Below are 18208 nucleotides of genomic sequence, written 5' to 3' on the forward strand. Positions count from 1 at the left end.
GTAGGGTATTCAACATCATTGCCAACGTAATGAATTGCGTCAGGCACTTGCGGATGAGATACTAGTATAGGAGTTGTTAAATTCCTCAACCAATTCAATCCGAGATAGCCCTTGACCATCGATCAGCAAGTTTAGTGGTCGGGTGTAAAAAATATGGCGATGTTGTAACCTCTTACACCGGGTCCCCTGTGTGTGATTACATACACAAGCACGTACGTAAACTGTGTGTAACAATATCGTCTTTACCAGTGAAAAGGTCGTTCCTTGAAATTGGGGAGGCGACCTGCAATGAACAATGACCAGCGGTCCCTGCCCCCGGCTTGTGAGGCAGACCTCCTTCTCATGCATTCGGTCTGAACCTGGGCGTAGCGACAGCAGCGTCCACCGTCTACGTGTTCGTCCTCGTTGATGAATACTGGGAATTGTGCTGCGTCTGGTGGCGACAGCACTCGATTAGCATTAGCATACACCACGCGCCAGCTCATGAGGCCAGCAAGACCCACAATGGCGACTTAATCGCTGTACGGGTACAATCGCGAGGTACTGCCTTCGGCATGAGAACTGTACTGCTGACCGTTGCTTTTGTCATCTAAAACATTACAGCCATAATATAGCAGCACGACTTTTCTGAGCGAATAGGGGAAATAATTGGCGAATCTCCTGTAGAAGCGAGAAAGGCTGTAGTCATGGTAACCGAGCGGCTCATACACGGTCGCGGGGCGCATAGGCCGAACAGGCAGCGCACTGCATTTCCGGCGCACCTACCTCTAGGTCCTTACACATCCTTCGGCCGTGCGGTCTGGGGTCGACGAAGGCGTGCGGAGGGAGCGAGCGTACGAGGAGCTCCGCCGACTCGGCCAGCCGTCGGATCTGGGCCTCGACCAGCACCGGCGTTGGCGGCGTCACTGGGCGCACGCCCGCATCCGATGAATCCCCGCCGGAACCCAGCATCCCCTGCGTGGACACGGCTGGCGTTATGTAACTTCTCCTGTGGCATGAGGCACAGTCGAGCGGTGCACGCGACCGTGACGTCCACCACGATGCGCTATCGGTCGACGTGAGAACTTTTCCAATAATGTCGTCACGATAACCGTGCGTTTCTCTTCGTCGCTCGCTTCAGCTGCCCCGAGCCACCCTGTGCTTGTTTCTCGGCTTAATTTCAGGCTCTCTAGCTTTTTTGCGGTGATTACTTTTGCACGTGCGCCTCGACAGCTGCACCGTACGCATTCTTTGACTGCTCCTAGCCCTCGCTTAATGAAATGGATCCACCAATGCCAAACAACATCCCCGAATGCACAAAGAAGAGAAAGTTGCGCAGGAAGAAAAAAAAGCAAAATAAATAAATTCAAGTCGCTCGACTGACCATGGTGAAGAAGGCAAGAGAATAAGCAGACTGCTGTGTGCAGAAGCAAAGGTTGCAACTTTTGTTTTGTAGTCGCCATTATTTTTCCACCTCGACCGTCTCGTGTTTGCCGCGCCGTTCTACCGCGAGAAAGGGGAACGTAAAGCATAAAGAAGAACATGCAATGGCTAGAGGAACCTCGGAACCCAGGAAATAAAGAATACGGATAGAATCGAACAACACGCTACACGTCGGGGAAGGAAGGAAAATGAAAAGTGAAGTAGTAGCAAAAACAAATAATAAGTAAGGGCAGAAAGAAAGACGGCTTACATTAAACTTGTGAAACAAAGAAGCATAGAAGCTTCTAAAGCAGCGGAGGTCCCCAATCAAGGGGATTGAAGAGAAGGGGCCACAAACACAAGAAAGACAGCAGCGCGTCCAAAAGCAGGCGAGGCGCAGTAAAGCGTTCTCAAACACAAGGAAGAATGCAGAAGGAAATTAAAAAAACGGCGGACACGCGCATAACCCAAATAGCGTGCCGTCAAAATTACACGCCAGTCGGGGGTGAAACAAAGAAGCCAGAATAAATACTCGCCAGCGAAGGCTTTCGGAATGAAGCGCAAAAGTTATGCAAGAAAGATGAGCGGAGGTCGAGACAGCAACCATGGTGCGCTGCGAGTGTGCATACTTTGCCTTTTGCCCTTCCCTGTGTTTCGTACCGAAGACCGCAAGAAACGCCCGTACAACCCCACAAACAGGATATGGAGGTCTGCTTTGCAAATAAGCAACGCCGTCAAGTCTGCGAAAGCTACTGCAGTTTGCGAGAGCAGCTGTTTCAGAGCACGAATGTGTACATGAAAGCGGGCGACAAACTGTGACACCGCACCTGTAACCTTAGATTTAAACGCTTTTGTGAGAATCAACTTTACAACTGTACCAGATGGGTAGTGCTGCCGTCGCCATCGACATGGATTCAGTTAACGGGTTTCACTGTAAATTAAGTTAGTAAAATAATGCTGCATCGGTTTCCACATAGTATGAACGAATACGTTATTTTCTTTAAAGTTTCTGGCCGCTTTCTGTTCAACACCAGAGTCCTCTATCATAGCCCATTTAGAGTCCCTGGTCGACCAGCTCGCCGTCTTCATCGACGCCCTTTGGACGTCCTCTCATGACCAGTGCGGCTCTTCCTCACGCCCCAGCCGCCCTCCCTCTTTCCCGAGCTTGTAGAGTCCTGAAGCTCGTCTATTTCTGGTAACATCGTACCTTCCAGCACCGCACCCCATGCCAGTGAATGCACTACGAGATCACTGACGGCGGCATCTAAACTCGCCTCACAACCCGGCCACCTTTTCATTGTCATGAATCACATTTCCGGCTTGCGTTTCATTTGTAGACACTGGTGTCGAGGTGATCGTGCTACCGTCCTCCAAGTATTTCTAGGTCATCTGGCCCTACGCTCCGCTCGGCGAACTCTACCTCCACCGCCACGTATGGCCTAGAGTTCCTCACTCTCCACTTGGGTCTGCGGCGCACGTTCCGGTGGGTAGTCATCGCTGCTGACGGCAATCGGCCCATCCTCGGCTCCAACTTCCTTTCGGCCTCGACGTCAGCACGCGCCACCGACGCCCGATTGACAGAAACACGCGGCTCTCTATCCCCGGAGTTCTGTCGGCCGTCGCTCTCACTAGCATCCACACGCCGAGTCCACCATGCCCGTAGGCTTGAATCCTCGAAGACTTTCCCGCCGTGTCGAAGCCCTGCAATTTAACTCAGCCCCCCAAGTACGGCGTAACGCACCACATAGTCACACGTCGTCCACCCGTCGCAGCTCACCCGTGCCGCCTTTTCGCTGAGCGTCTGGCCATTGCTAAACGTTAATTCAAGCACGTGCTGCCACTGGGTACTCGCCCTTCGTCCAGCAGTTAGGCCTCCCCACTTCATCTGATGCCCAAGAAAGAACAGGGTGACTGGCGTGTGTGTGGCGGCTAACGTTCACACGGTCCACGATAGCTATCTCCTTCCACGCATTCAAGATTTCTCAGGCTACTTGGAAAGGTGCAAAATCTTTAGTAAATTGGACCTCGTCAAGGCCTACCACTAAATCCCCCATGAGCATGCTGATAACCCGAAGACGGCCTGTTTGAGTATGTATGCGTGGCTCTTGGGCTACGCAATGCAGCTCAAACGTTCCCAAGATTTATTGCCGTGGTAACCTGTGACCTCCCGGCTATATTTGCCTACGTCGACATACTTATCGCGAATCCCGATTAACGAGAGCATGAGCGTCACCTCCGGGAACTCTTTAAACACCTTCGACACTTTGGCCTGGTTGTCAACCTCCAGAAATGCGTCTTCGGGTCTTCCGTGAGCTCAAATTCGTGGGTCACCACATCTCGGTGCTAAGAACTCGTCAGCTGCCTTCCGACGTCTCGGCCGTGCAAGACTTCCCAGCACCCACTACCCTGCGCCAGCTGCGTGAATTTCTGGACCTAGTGAATTTCTCCCGACGCTTTATTCCGCCCTGTGCCGAGCTTCTGTACCGGCTGACTGACCTTCTTCACTCGAACAAGATCTCCTCATCCGCGCTTTCCTGGTCTCCCGAAGCTCAAGCTGCTTTCGGCGTTGCTAGACAAGCCATTGTCAATTCAGTACTTCTCATCCCCCCGAGAACTGACGTGTCTACTCTACTCATGGTGGATGGTTCCAGTGTGGCCATCGGAGCTGTTCTCCAGCAGGGAATCGACTCCGAATGGCGTCGACTGGGCTTTTTCTCTCGGAAGTTCCAACCTGCCGAGACTCGCTACAGCGTTTTTGGCCGCCAGCTGCTCGCCATCTTGTCCACTATCCAGTAGTTCCGGAACTTCTTGGAGGTCCAACTATTTTATGCTCTAAACGTGAGCAACCTCAGGAAACAGGGTGGCAAGTAAGTGGCGATATCGAGAAGTCTCCGAGGTGATGTGGTGCAGATCGAAGGAGGCTTCGACCTGGGTGAGCCATACCTCTGGGTCCTAGCACCAGAACGTGGGCAGGCGAAACTGCAGAGCTGCGACATCCTGTGGGTCCGAGGTAGAATCAGGCAGAAGGTTGCCCGAGGGCGGTAAGTTGCTGGGGTCGGTCATCTCGTAGTTTGGAGTCACCACTGTCGCGAACAGAGTGGTTGCAGCAGAGCGCCAGAACAAGAGGACCAGCTTAGAACGGGCTCTTATAGAACGGACTAGTGCGCGCTTGCGCCGCGAGCACGCACCGCCCAACTTTGTTTTCCTCGTTTTTTTTTTTCACAGCGCCGACCGAGAGCGCCGACTCTTCAAAGTTTGAACGCAGCTACGTCAGTGGGCGCTACAAGTTATGTGCAGAAAACCGAGAAGATGTTTAGCGCGAGAGCACACGGTAAATAAAAAATGCGAATTGCACGCGCTGTGGGATTCAGAATATGCAAAGCTTTAATTACTTTTGGCGGTGAACGTTGTTCTTGTTTAGCGAAAATTCACAATTATAGCACACCCGACCAAATGAGACACATGTAGATCAGTAAACGCATCCCTCAACACAGACTCGCGGCACTCGAACACGCAGATCCGACGTATGACGACTCTGTCATGACAACAGCGGAGTGATCACGATGGCCTAATAAAAATGGGATGACGATACGGGACTGACACCGACGGTATGACGACAATGGAATAACGACGCTAGCTTCACGTTGATGGCACGATGACAATATGCGACAATGGAATGACTCCGACTGAATGACGGCGATGGCACATCTCACGCGTGCTGTTCACATGTCCACTTTACGTCAAGCAAAGGCGAGAACTGTGGGCCGAATGTATTGCAGTGGGGAGTTCGGCGCTCTGTTTATGGTCGATTTTTAGGCAATGGGCTCTTCGAGGAATTTCAAAGAGGGCTTTATGCGCTGTACGGTACTTCTTTTTCGTTCTACCCTCTTTCCAAAAGACGCATAATGTGCATGCGTATGAACTTATTTATTATTATTTTTTACACTTTGCTCACAGCACCTCAGCCAATGAAGTACATTAAAACGAATTAGCAGGAGGCAACCTTTCCAACTGATGTGATAGCTAAATCTATGCATCTACGACGATGAAAGGAAGCCGTCTGCATGACAACCATGGGATGACGATGGTTGCCGGCGAGTGCCTTATGACAACGGAACAGCGATGTTGCAATGACAACTGTGTGACGACGGCTGCTTGACAAGCACTACGAAACGAAAATGATGGAACAAGTCCGGCACCAGGACGGTGGTATGACATGGTATGGATAACGACGTTTGTGTCACGACGACACAGTGACGACGATGACTACGGAATGACGACCACTGCATGATTACGACGGCGTCGAGAGGACGGCATACTGACGATGGAATGATGATGACATACTGACAATGAAACAGGAACGCAGTGACGATGGGACAAAACGAAGGCGGTAGGACCACGACGATGGCATGAAGATGACGGCGTGTTCGTTTCCAAACTCACGTCCGGGCTTTTCGTAAATCACTTCCAGATGGCTTCAGTCTGCGCTTTATCTTGCGCCGGCCAACCGTACAAGAAAGGACCTTCCATAAATATGTGACCAAGGTACCAACCAAGCCCACAGCACAGAGCCACCAGCAGCCCCTTCGCAATGCGCGTTGCACGGAGATGGTGTACTCCGCAGCTCTCCTCATAAGCCTCGAAAACCTAGATTTTCAAAGCCTGTGTCAATTTTCCCCCAGACGCCTTCAACACCGTGGAGTAGTAGGCCAGCGGTCGGTCACTCAGATTAACCTGCCCAGCTTCCCGCCATTAAAGATTCTTTCCCTCGCAACAGCAGCTACAGCAGAACCACGCCACACATGGGAGATTATCCGAAGAAAGGTATGCTTTCATGAGTTCTCAAGATTTCTTGGCCTAGCGACGTTGCACGGACTTATGGCAGCTAGGTGAAATAATATAGTTTGCTAAATTGAATGGATGACACTAAGTAAAAAACATTTGAGCAACACCGCTATGACTAAAAAAAAGATGTAGAAGTGCGCATGCCATTGGCTGTGCTTATCGAAGAAAAAAAAACACAGCACTCTTTGTTTACCATATACTGAAAACGCGCATCCTCAATTTTGTACAATGGGCATAGTGCTGATCTAGATAAAGGCGCTCGGGAACGTTGGATTAAAATATGCCAGCTACCGGCAGCGACCATTCTACAGCGTTTTCTGGTCTTAGTCCAAAGGGAGCACTTCGAACCGACCCAATTCTACCGCGAGAAGAAGGCTGCAGAACTAACGCGGAAGGCTGGTCAAGCTGGTTACTGGCGTTGTGAACCATGGCTGCAGCGCTAAGGAAGACGAAGACATTTGCACGAACTGAACAGGACTGGCGCTGGACATCTACTGGGTTTATTGAACCAAGACTATAAGCATTAAAGGAACACTCAAGACATCTAATTCTGGAGTACATGTCATACTTTTCCACTTTCCCATCACGAGTGCGCCCCACGCACCTTCTTGTTCAAGTAGTCAATTTATTTGCTCGAGATTGATACAGTTATGAGACTCTTCTATACGAAAGGCCTCGCATATCTATCTGCACTTTTCAGCATTGCATATACCCAGTACCCGGCGAGACATCGATCTGTATCCGCATCTTCTTCAATAATCCGAAGATGCCCAGCCCCTTGTATCGCCTAAAATTGTGCATGATGCAAGCACAGCCTGTCATTAAGACACTACACGGTCTATCCGATGCAACAGTTGCCGTAGAAAAGGGACATTTCCTAAACAACCCTTATTGCGCAAGCTACGAAGCCTGTAACTCGCGCCTGTTGTCGCAAATGCAGCCAGTCTTTGCACCGTTGTACCGTTGCACAGCACCGTTGTATCATTGACGTAGTCCCCTCCCCCCTAGTTGCCTTCCTCGCACAGACTGTTTCGGTTGGATGCCTATATTTGCGCTTTGCCGATCGTCGATTACAACCTAAGAATTAGAATCAAGCTCCACGCAGAGAAAAGTCGCAGTTTCGCCCGAAAGGCGAAGCATCGATTGCGATAGCAAATTAGTAAACAGGTATATAAACGATATCAAGTAAAAATATCAGTTTTATATTTAGTATTGCAGTGAAGAATGTTATCGATACTTGGAGAAGCAGAGTGCGCCGCTCATCCAAGAAGAAGATCAGGGTTGAGAACGTCGAGGCTTTGGCGCTGTTCTCTGCCTTTTTAAGTTCGCTGACTACGACAGTGTCTGTTTTATAAAAGGTGCAGATTCCAAACGCCCAAATTATAGTATAAACTTGCAAGCATTCGCTTGCCAACTAAATTAACAAGCACCGTGTCACGCGCACGCAAGCAAACTTGAACACGTCTCACTCTATGACCGCGCACATTCGCTGTCAAAGCCGTGGAGTGAGGAAGCGGCACAACAGAAGCGACCGAATTGACCTTCGTGCTGCCTCTTGCTTCAGCGCGAACAAAGCGGCGAATACAGCGCACGCGAAGCTGTCAGCACTATGTTCTTAGGGCATATCGACGTCAATGTAGGGCCCACGCGGTCGCGCCATGCGCCACTGGAGCGTTGAACCGCCCCCCTCCCCGGTGCCTAGCACGACATGGAAGACGGCGCACTTCCTCCTCCCCGCTTTCTTTTCCACCATTGTCGGCTCACTCTACTTTCATTCCCTACCCCCTGTGCAGCACGGTTGAGGTGTCCTCTGCTGAGAGACAGTTACTGCGCTGCACTTTACCCCAACCTTTCCTTCCCATGAAGAATCTCCTTCTCACTCTCGCACGCTTTCACACACAACACATGGCGTGCAGCGACCATGTTATCGTACTTCGACTTTATACGGAACATCACGGCGACGCCGACCGCGGAAGTACGCCTTACGCGCGGAGGGACCACCTGATCGCTATTGCAATAAAAGTCGGTGCACGTGTACTTCTCCGAAAGAGAGCCGGTCCTTCTGGATTCCACTCGCAGCTTAATGACTTTGCTCCGCTAATGTAAAGACTAGGCTCATTGCGCAATAAAAGCTAGTTGCTTCACGTTAAAACGTTAGTTGTGGCTGAGCAGAGATGTCAGAATCACGCTTGAAATTCCTCTTAGATATTCAGGTTTCGTGCTGAAACCAGTGACACAAGGACCGATCTATACGGAGTAAAAGGTTGTTTTAAACACGGCAAAACGCTAGACGTACGGCAAGTAGCGAGCCTAATTGGCAGGCGCGTCTATGTTCACGTCCGTATCATCAGCCTGGGCACCACGCATTGCGTCGTGGTTGCTTAGGTGAATCAGGCATGGACAGACCAGCGCCTTCTCAACGCCCAACGAAAGCCCAGTGCTTTCTCTTCAATGTACCGGTTTCGACGCCGGTTGACGCCATCATCGACTCCATCGAAGAAGTCGTAGGTGCCGGAGGGTTGCAGTATCAGCAACATCATGGCGACAACAAGTTCTTGGCAGCTGTCCTCTCCGCGGCTCAGGCAGCCAAGATGGCGGCAAAAGGCTCCCTGCTGCTCACCAACAAGGTCGTACCGCTGGAACGCATGGGCACTCCAGTGGTTTATGTGACGGTCTATCGTCTTCCACCCTGTGTCAATGACGACGCCCTGATTGCTGCACTTGCACCATATGGGAAATGCCGAGGCATTTCCGACGTCGTTTTCAAGGACAGGACGGACATCAGCAATGGCAGCCGAGTGGTCAAGCTCGAGATGGTAAAACCTCCACCGAATTTCATCATGGTGACTGGCTTTCGGGTAATGCTGGAATACAAAGGAATGAAGGGAGTGTGCTCCAAGTGCGGAGCAGAAGGTCATTTTGGGGCCACCTGCACATCAGCTCGATACGCCCGATGTGCCATTTTCGGCCATGCGACTGCAACGTGCAACGCGCCATGCAGACGTTGTAATGGCGAGAACGCCACTGTTGACTGTGTGTTGCCACGTTCGTATGCTGCTGCAGTGACACCAGTGACGCCCGCCCTGCCAGGCCTGGGCGAGAATACATCTGAAGAGGCAGCACAGACGCAAGCCACAGATCAACCAGGAAAAGAAAGTGCCCCAGAGGCGTCGACGCCAGCGTCCCCCGATGCCAGCGACGCTGCGTCTTCTTCTCCCTCTACTGACGAAGAGATCAATAAGACGCCACCTGCCACAATGGCGTCGTCTGCCACGGAAGACGATGAGGAGCCTAAGTTAGACGCCCAGTCTACGCTATCGCAGCGGGAACAGCCCCTTGCATGTGCTACAACACCGAACGCTAGCGAGAACTCGGATGGACGCCATCGCGGCCTCCCCGAAGTCTCGGCCGGTCCGTCGAGGATCACGCCGGTTGCCAACACAACGACCGCGTTTGCGAGTGGTTCTAGTACAGCGGTGAAAGAGGGACGCACGCGCTCGCAAACAGCGTCTGAAGAAGCCCAGAGAATGCTCTGTTCAGAGAGCTCTACGTCATCGGAACCAATGGCGACACCCTCCAAGAAATGCAAGAAAATGCCATGAGACACCACTACCATGGACGTTGTCTCCGATTCGGAGACGTACTAACAATGGCGCCTTACACTGCTTCTGCTGCCCGTCAGGGCTGCTTTTCCTCTACTCCCCGCTACGAAGCTCAGGCAGCGTTGACGGAACGGTGTTTGACGCAGACATCGCGTTCCCGTCCCTGTGCGAGCGTCTGCAACCTCGGTATTTTAGTAATCAGCTTGCTTCCGGCTAACTTGTGTGAAGAACGTGAACAGTGCCCGTTTCGCTTTCGCCGCTGTGATACTCCTAAGTCATTGCTGACTTTGCCGTGTTCTGGCTGTTGCACTGATGTACGACGCCGATTCAGTTCGCAACCAGCTTGTGGCAAGCCATTTGTCTTAGTCTATTTCTGCACGCAACTAACTCACCATGTATTTGCACATAATGACACTTCACGCACAAGGATTTCGTAGCATAGATAAGCAGAGGGAAGTAATTCATTTCACTCGCGAGAAAAAAGTCGACCTCCTGTTTCTTCAGGAGTGTAACTTGAGAAACAAGCAGGAAGTTAAAAGATTTTGCGGTAAATTTTCTGTTAAAGCTTATTTTTCATATAGCCCCGGGAGATTTCGTGGTATAGGAGTGGTGGTTTTTCGTAGGGTGCTTCTACATGGAAGTCACCGCCGTTTTGACTTGGAAGGTCGTGTAAAAGCGTTTGATTTTTGCTGGGGTGAGAGGAAAGTTCGGGCATTGAATGTCTATGGACCCGCCGTACGGTCAGACCGCAATGACTTCTTTGCGAGACTCTCCCTTTTTTGTTAGACAACCACCCATTCTTTATCGTTGGCGATTTTAACTGTGTGCTCGACCCCATGCGCGACTCACGAGGGCCACGACAATACGCTTCCAATACGCACGCAACTGAATTATCTCGTATAGTGAAAGAATACAATTTATCGGATGCCTGGGTCCATATTCATGGCGGAAGTTTTGGCGCCACATGGCAGCAGAGGCAATCGCAATGTCGTCTAGATCGAATGTATTTCCCCCCTGAATTAACAACGCAAATTGTCCAGTGCAGCATCCTCGCTCTCCCCGCGGACGCCGGGTACATTTCAGATCATCGCCCTTTCGCTGTCATATCGAACCTCGAAGGAAGGCCAGGTGAACGCACTGACATGTGGAGACTAGACATTGCTTCTTTGCGTGACCAGGCGACTGTAACCGAACTAAAAGCGTCAGTAGCTACATCATTTTGTGATTATGAATGCAATATCGAAGCGTGGGATACTTTAAAGGAAAGGTGGAGGTCAGTATGCATAGCAGCTAGCAGGAAAAGAAAAAGAAAAGAGACCGAACAGCTTTGTGAGTGCCTGAGAAGGATAAGAATAGTGCGAGACGGTAACTCCCAAACACAGTTAATTCGCGAATACCTAGATCTTCAGCGTGAACGCTACCATAGACTTATGAGCTGGTACTCTCGCGCCTCTGCAAAGGCGTGGATGACCAACAGGCCAATTTCCGACCCTGAGTTGCTGCGGCTGGCTCGTGCGTCCAGCAGGAGGCAGAATGGCAGCTCTTTCATTGAAAGGGTTATAAAAGAAGATGGCACAGAGAGTGGTGCGAGGCAGGATATCAAAAGATTTTTTTGGAACTGGTTCTCAGACGCATTTTCATCGGAAAAGATTTATAATGCAGAGCTATTGAGTGAAGAAATTTCAAACTTTTGCGCTAACCTACCTCAAGTAGAAGATACAGAAGGCCAGAATTTATTATCTCCAACAAATCTGCAAGAAATTTTTGACGTTATACGATTTATGAACAGCGGATCAACACCCGGTCCAGATTGCTTACCAGTCGAATTTTACCGATCTTGCTGGGAGGAAGTAGGCACTGCCTTAGTGTCGCTCCTTAACGGCATTCTTGCACGGGAAGGTATTCCTAAATCGTTTAATCGGGGCCGCGTAATGCTCTTGCCAAAGCCAGACTCCAACCTTGCAGAACCCTCATCCTGGAGGCCTATAACGCTGCTCAACACAGACTATAAAATATTGACAACCCTTCTTGTAAATCGCATGAAGATATTATGGCCGAAAATAGTCAGTGTACATCAAACATGTTCCGTGCCGGGTCGGAGTATGGACCAGAATACGCTAGCCTCACACCCACACTAATCGAACGCATACTCTCGCACCCTGTATGCCCGGTCGACCAGCGCCATTTTGTTCTGGGCTGCCAAAGTGTGTTCGCCAGCGACCAGCAGACATGGCTAGCGCTAGCTCTAGGACTCCGAAGTGTGGAAATGTGCCCGTTCACGCGGATCCAAAGTACAAGAAGTCATCTAGGCATCGTTGCGTCGTATTTGGATGCCAAAATAACCAGCGCAAAAGGAGCAGGTTGCTTAGCGCTGTTTGCGAAGAGCACAATACACGTAGGGAATCGTGCCGGTGCGGTGTTTTCAGCCTGCACCGATTTCCATCCGCAACGAAGAATGACAAGCTGCGCCACCGGTGGATAGCTCTGTGAATAGGAAGAACTACCAACCCAGTGAAAATGCACGAGTGAGTATTCGATCTGTGTATATTTTGGTGCCACGTTCAACTTTGCGCCCTACGAACGTAATATGTGTAACACGCTGGCTTGCTCTGAGCACTTTCTGGACAATAAGCCCACAGAGCAGAATCCCGCGCCGGTGCTTCGCCTTGGCTATAACAAGAAGGCAAGCCTTTTCGTGTTTTCATTCAGGCAGAGCTCCCGATGGTTAAGCGGAACAGTTGAGTTTGCGCTTAGCGACACTTGCAGCTGGTGCACGGCATGACCATTAAGCGTGAACGACAAGTTGTAGGCGATAGTATGTTGCCCTGCTGGTGAGCGTTATTGCTAATGAAAGTAAACCGAAGTCTGCTCGTCACGTGGCATGCGTCCACAAAAACGTAAATGACGACTGCTCGCCGCCGAAGGCGTTCGTGCAGCACGCCTGTCTTTACGAGCTGGTGTTGCAGGTGTCATTCGTAACGAATTCATTTGAGCCTCCTGAGCTCTAAACTGCGTGCGGGCTGTTATGCGGGGCAAAGCGCAAAAGTTTTCCGTTCATAAGGCGAGGAAAATAAGGTGCTTAAGTATTGTTGTATTTTGTAACAAAATTTTGCTCGTTCTCACCTGTTTTTTTTTTACTGTTTTTTTAGGGAGCGCTAACAATGCGATATGGCCTCGCACAAGCGAAACAGGTCTGATACCAGGTAGCTGCAGTTGGTGGGGCTAATTTTTTTGGAATGCAGGTGCGGTTGTTGTCTTGTACCAAAGGCTACCCTGATGATGCAGCTTTAAGTAGGGATGCTAATTTTATGTGCCCTGTCATGGTTTGTGAAACTGTACAACACCTGCATCCGTCATGCTCGCCCTGTTATACGGGCTTTGACTGCACATGTAGTTGAACATTATAACTACTGTAGTTCCTCATTTTCCAATGAGTGCAGGTTTAGCATCATATGCTGCTTGTTAGAGTGCTGTAGGCTTGTGTTCTGAATGTTGTACTCTTAAATGGTTGCACGATACAATTGGCCTAGTGCATTTTCTATTTCATTTTGAGAGGACTTTATAGCTTCGCAACAGTGATGGCATGGGAAAGAACTACATCCGTTCTTACTATAACATCTATTTTGTTTTCAATGTGCAGGTGGTGAAGGGGGGGGCGTCTGCTAATCAGGCAGTCAAACGACCTCGCCAGTTGGTTGCCAAACGCGGCTAACCTAGTAGTGACCATGACAAACAAGACCAAACTGAAAGTGCAGAGGACAATGTTCTGCGTGCTTTAATAATATATGGCAGCAACACAGTGCTGTAAAATCCTTCACAGGTTACGTGCTTACGTGGTTACCCGATGTATTCGCTTCTGCAGTCTGCACATCACTCAGTGTGGCCATTGCGGACTTGCATGAGGTCTTGAAGTTTGATTGAATCGAGACAGCGAAAATGACAGGCTAGAAAAAACGCGAAACACGCCTTCCGCCCAGCTAAAAAGCCCAAGTTTCTCTTTCGCGCCGGGTCGCATCTCCCGGCGTGGCAGCCCAGGCCTGCTACTTCGCGGCGCTTGGGATAGATGGTGCGACCGGCGCTCATCAATATGGCGGCGCGCTTTGAATTCACGGTGTTCTGGTGTATATTTTCGTCTCTGAACTTAACACGTGATATCATACAATACACAACAGCGCGTGAAGCTTCAGGAGTATTAGTAAGCTTGGACCAAGCCAAAGAGTTCAACCGCTTAGAACACCAGTACTTATTTGAGGTTTTACGATGCTATAACTTCCCTGAAGAGTTTGTAGACATCCTGCGGATGTTGTATTCGCGAACCACAGCTGAGCTACTGCTTAACAGCATTTTAACACCTAGATTTGATGTGACAAGGGGAGTGCGGCAGGGTTGTCCTTTGTCACCCATATTGTTTGTGCTTGCGATTGACCCGTTGTTAAGGCGGTTTAGCGAGAGCCCGCTCATAAGAGGTCTTCCTATGCCGGGATCAGGGTGCATAAAAGTATCGGCGTATGCGGATGACATCACTTTGTTTTTACGGGATGGGGACAGTCTTGTAGAGGTATTTCGTATTTAGAATCAATATGCTTCAATGTCAGGGGGCAAAATAAATGAGAAAATGTGAAGCATTAAATTTAGATCGCGGCGAAATAACGCTACCAGGGGACATTAAACAGACCGAGCATATGCAAATACTAGGTATCAAATTTTGTACAAGTGGTGTTTCACCTCACACGTGGCGAGAAATTGTCAGCTCCATTAAAGAACAGTCAGAAGCAGTGACTGCGTCGCCACTGCCGCTGGCAGAAAGGGCTTTCTTCATTAAGAACGTATTGTGCAGTAAACTGTGGTTTGCTGCAAGGGTAGCTCTCCCGCCGTCACCAACAGTTCGAGTAGTAAACTCACTTATTTTCTCATGGTTCTGGCTAAACAAGTCGCAATACGTAGCGCAGCAATTTTTGCGTCTGCCAAAATCCAGCGAAAGATGGAGCTTGGCGTGCATAGTTACATTCGGTAGGCTGTTGTGCACTAAGAGTACAGGTGATCTACTTGATGATGATGAGTACCCTGGTAGGCCACTGCTCCTTTATTGGCTGGGCCATTACCGTCGAACGCTTATGCCGCAGAGTACAGGCAACTTGCTTCCGACGGCGGTAACGCCAGCACCACAGTATGCGGCGGCTGCGCGCTTGCAAAGCCAGCTTGTACAACTAAGAATTACAAAGTGGCGTGCGACACCAGTTTCCCGGCTTTGTGAAATGTTGTGTGAGACAGCTGTACCTCCACGGACAGCTACTACACAAACATGGACAGCTGTCCTTTCACCTAATTTGCCCTCTCAAGTGAAGGATTTTCATTGGCAATATCAGTGGGGCATTCTACCTACAAGAGACAGGCTTGAACGCTGGCCTATGGTAGCGAATGATAAATGCATGCATTGCGCACAAACAGAGACTAACGCGCATGTAGTGAAGGAGTGCGTTGTAGCACGCACCTTCTGGAAGCTAGTTGCAAGAATGTTTGGAATATCCATCGTGCGACCACCACAGCGCCGAGATCGGTTTGCGAGTCGCGTCTACTACTGCGCTAGCTACATTTTGTGGTGCTCCCATAACATGGCAGAACAATTTCGGCAGACAAATAGAGCAATGTACCTCAGAATGCGGAAACTACGGGTTATAATATGGGGTCATCTTGAAGAACAGTTGTTCAAACTCGGTGATGCCGAGTTTCTTCGCCGCTGGTCTACGCTGTACATAACTGTCTCCCGAGGCAAAGTCTTTCTACAGCCAGAATAATGCTAAATTCGGTTGCCCGAGTTCAGACTGTGTCTGTATATGCCCCGAGTACCTTTTCTAAATTCGAGGCCGACAATAATGCTTTTGCATGAATGCGGTAATGAGTTTTGTTGTTGTTGTTGTTGTTGCGTGTGGCAAAGCCAGTGTCAAGCAGACACCATTTATTATTTCATTTGTTAATCTGTTTTGTTTACATCAAGTATGATGTATTACATGTGATGTACCTCATATTGTACTTTTCGTTTTTACCACAGTTGTAAGCGTGCCTACGGGTGAATAAATTTCCTTGTCCTCGTCTATGGAAATTGTGTTCGGGTTGGATAGCCTACAGATAACCGGTTCTCATCGACTATAGTTAGCTAGATAAGTTGGTTATATTTCCTTAGCTAATTCAGGAAGTTTGCTACTGGTTAGTTAGTTGGTGAGCTAATTATATTTCCTTAGTTATTATGGCTAGAAGGTTATCAGTACAGCTAGTGAATATTTTTTTAGTCTAGCTAGATAATTTAGCTGGTTAGTTTTCTTAGTTCGATTAGTTGATTGATATTTTAATTTAAATAATTAGTTTTACTTTGCAAGTTAGGTCATAAGTTCGGTTAATTTTTAGTTAGATTACTTATTTAGTTAGTTTAGTTAGCTAACTACTTAGTTATTATGTAATTAGCTTATTCAGTGAGTTTTGTTACGTTAGTTAATATTGATTCCAGCTGGTTTTAACTGTTTAAGTTAGCTCAGTTATGGAATAAGTTTAATTAATTAGTGAGTTAGCTATGGTATTTATTAGACTAGTCAAATTGGTTAGTGAAGGTAATTATTGATTTGATGGGTATGTTATTAGCGAGTTCAATTAATTAAATAATTATGTTAGCTATAACCTTAGTTGTAAGTTTGGTTCTTTAAGTTAGGTTATTAGTTGGTTCGAGGATTTAGTTAGTTTATTAGTTAGCTTAGATAGTATTACTTAAATAATTACTGAAGTCAGCATTTTAGGTTAGGTATTATTTAGTTACATTCCGTAGTAGTGAGTCTACGCAAATATTTAGCAAGTTTAGTTGACTCAGTTCGTTATTATTTAATGACACGTTAGTTAGTTAGTAAGATTAGCCTTTTAATTAGTATAGTTAGTAAGGTTGCTAGGTACCCTTCTAACTCGACCGATCGCAGGCACTTTACAAATGACGCATTGTCACAACAACGAAGGACGTTGACGCTAAACGAAGAGAGATGTACAGTGTAACAACAAACAAGAGCGGCAACGCAGGCCTCTTACGCGTCATTACATAAAAGTGGGCGGTGATAGTGCTCTGTAACCGGTTTCCAACGATGAAGTAGGCTCACGTGTACCTTTTGAATTATAATTAGGCTGATGTTACAAATGCTGGTGAACCTGGAAATGAAATAAAGCGTTGCAGTTGTTTTCAAATTGTTCGCGTTTAATATTTTTGCATAACACAGTGCATAAACAGGGCGGCCATTAGCACGTTGTGCCGACAATATTCACACGCCGATTATGGCAGTGGACCCTGCGGCGACCACCGGGCGTCTGCTCCGGTGTGCTTGCGCCAGCACCGGAGTCCGCTGTGTATGAAGCGCCCCCATGGCGTTACGCGGGTGTTTCGGGATCAGATGGAAAAAAAAGTGTTGAGGAAGCCTGCCACTAACTACGCGCATCACTTTGGCAGTGTCGTGTCGCGTGCTCAAATGGTGCGCCTCGGGGTCTGAACTAAATTCAGCCTGGCATTGGAGGTGTGATCTGTCAAACTGGTGCTCATCAGAAGTTATAGGGAGTGTGCAATGGGTTGCAGAAATTCGCCCTCCTTCAGCTACAGCCCCCGTTCGACACGTACGGTCCAGCAACTGGGTGAAGGACTGCGGCCAGCAAGACACATATTTGATCTCGGCGGAACGTGTCCGCCCGTCCACCAGTGGTCGAGGTCGGGCGCCACAGGGGTTGCCGCAGTGTGCAGACACCCCCTGCAAGACAAAACTACGGAGCAAGCACAATGGCACAAGTACACCGTAAGACTCCTAAAGTAGTCATAAGCTTTCTAATGCCTGAAAAAAGGGTTCTACCTAATAAATGTCACTTGTGTCCTTGATTGCGTCATCTTGGTGCCCGTGAACCCTTTGAAGCACGCGCAAGATGTTTCACGCACGCCACTGTGTATGTTTGCCCGACAGCTTGTGGGATTTTTGTTTTGTTTCCTGTTCAGCGACCATATTAGCAGAAACGTAGTGCATTCCAATTTTTCATCTACCCACCCTTTGCTCCAATGCCTGGCAACCGTCCAATGATTGCCGTACAACCAGCAGTAATGTGCGTTCTACTGGGTCACGTTTCGAGCGATTCAACCCAGAGGTGAACAGGTACAGCACTCTCCATTTTCTGTCACTGTTGTCCTCCACTCATTCAATTGAAACTTGAAATGAACGCCCTTACTGAACAGAAAGTATTGTTATTTCCAACCTCCTGCTCGAACTTTCTGTAGTTGATCGAAGGAAAAATACTCACGCAGAAAATGAGCCCGGAGTTTGATGAATGTGCCCTTGAAGGGACGGCACTGA

At 48.9% G+C, this 18208-nt stretch overlaps 1 protein-coding gene across 14 annotated transcripts in view; it reads right to left on the reverse strand.

Moving 5' to 3' along the window:
- Window positions 1-18208, reverse strand: part of nab (NGFI-A-binding protein homolog) — a 1159032-nt gene that overhangs the window by 233777 nt on the left and 907047 nt on the right. For all 14 annotated transcript variants that reach the window (XM_070536817.1, XM_070536819.1, XM_070536822.1 and 11 more), the window contains one exon: window positions 766-954. In XM_070536817.1, coding sequence (XP_070392918.1) covers window positions 766-954 — 189 coding nt within the window. The remainder of the gene's footprint in view (window positions 1-765; window positions 955-18208) is intronic.

Source organism: Dermacentor albipictus, chromosome 4 (assembly GCF_038994185.2).
Source record: "Dermacentor albipictus isolate Rhodes 1998 colony chromosome 4, USDA_Dalb.pri_finalv2, whole genome shotgun sequence".
In the NCBI taxonomy this organism is placed as follows: Eukaryota; Metazoa; Arthropoda; class Arachnida; order Ixodida; family Ixodidae; genus Dermacentor; species Dermacentor albipictus.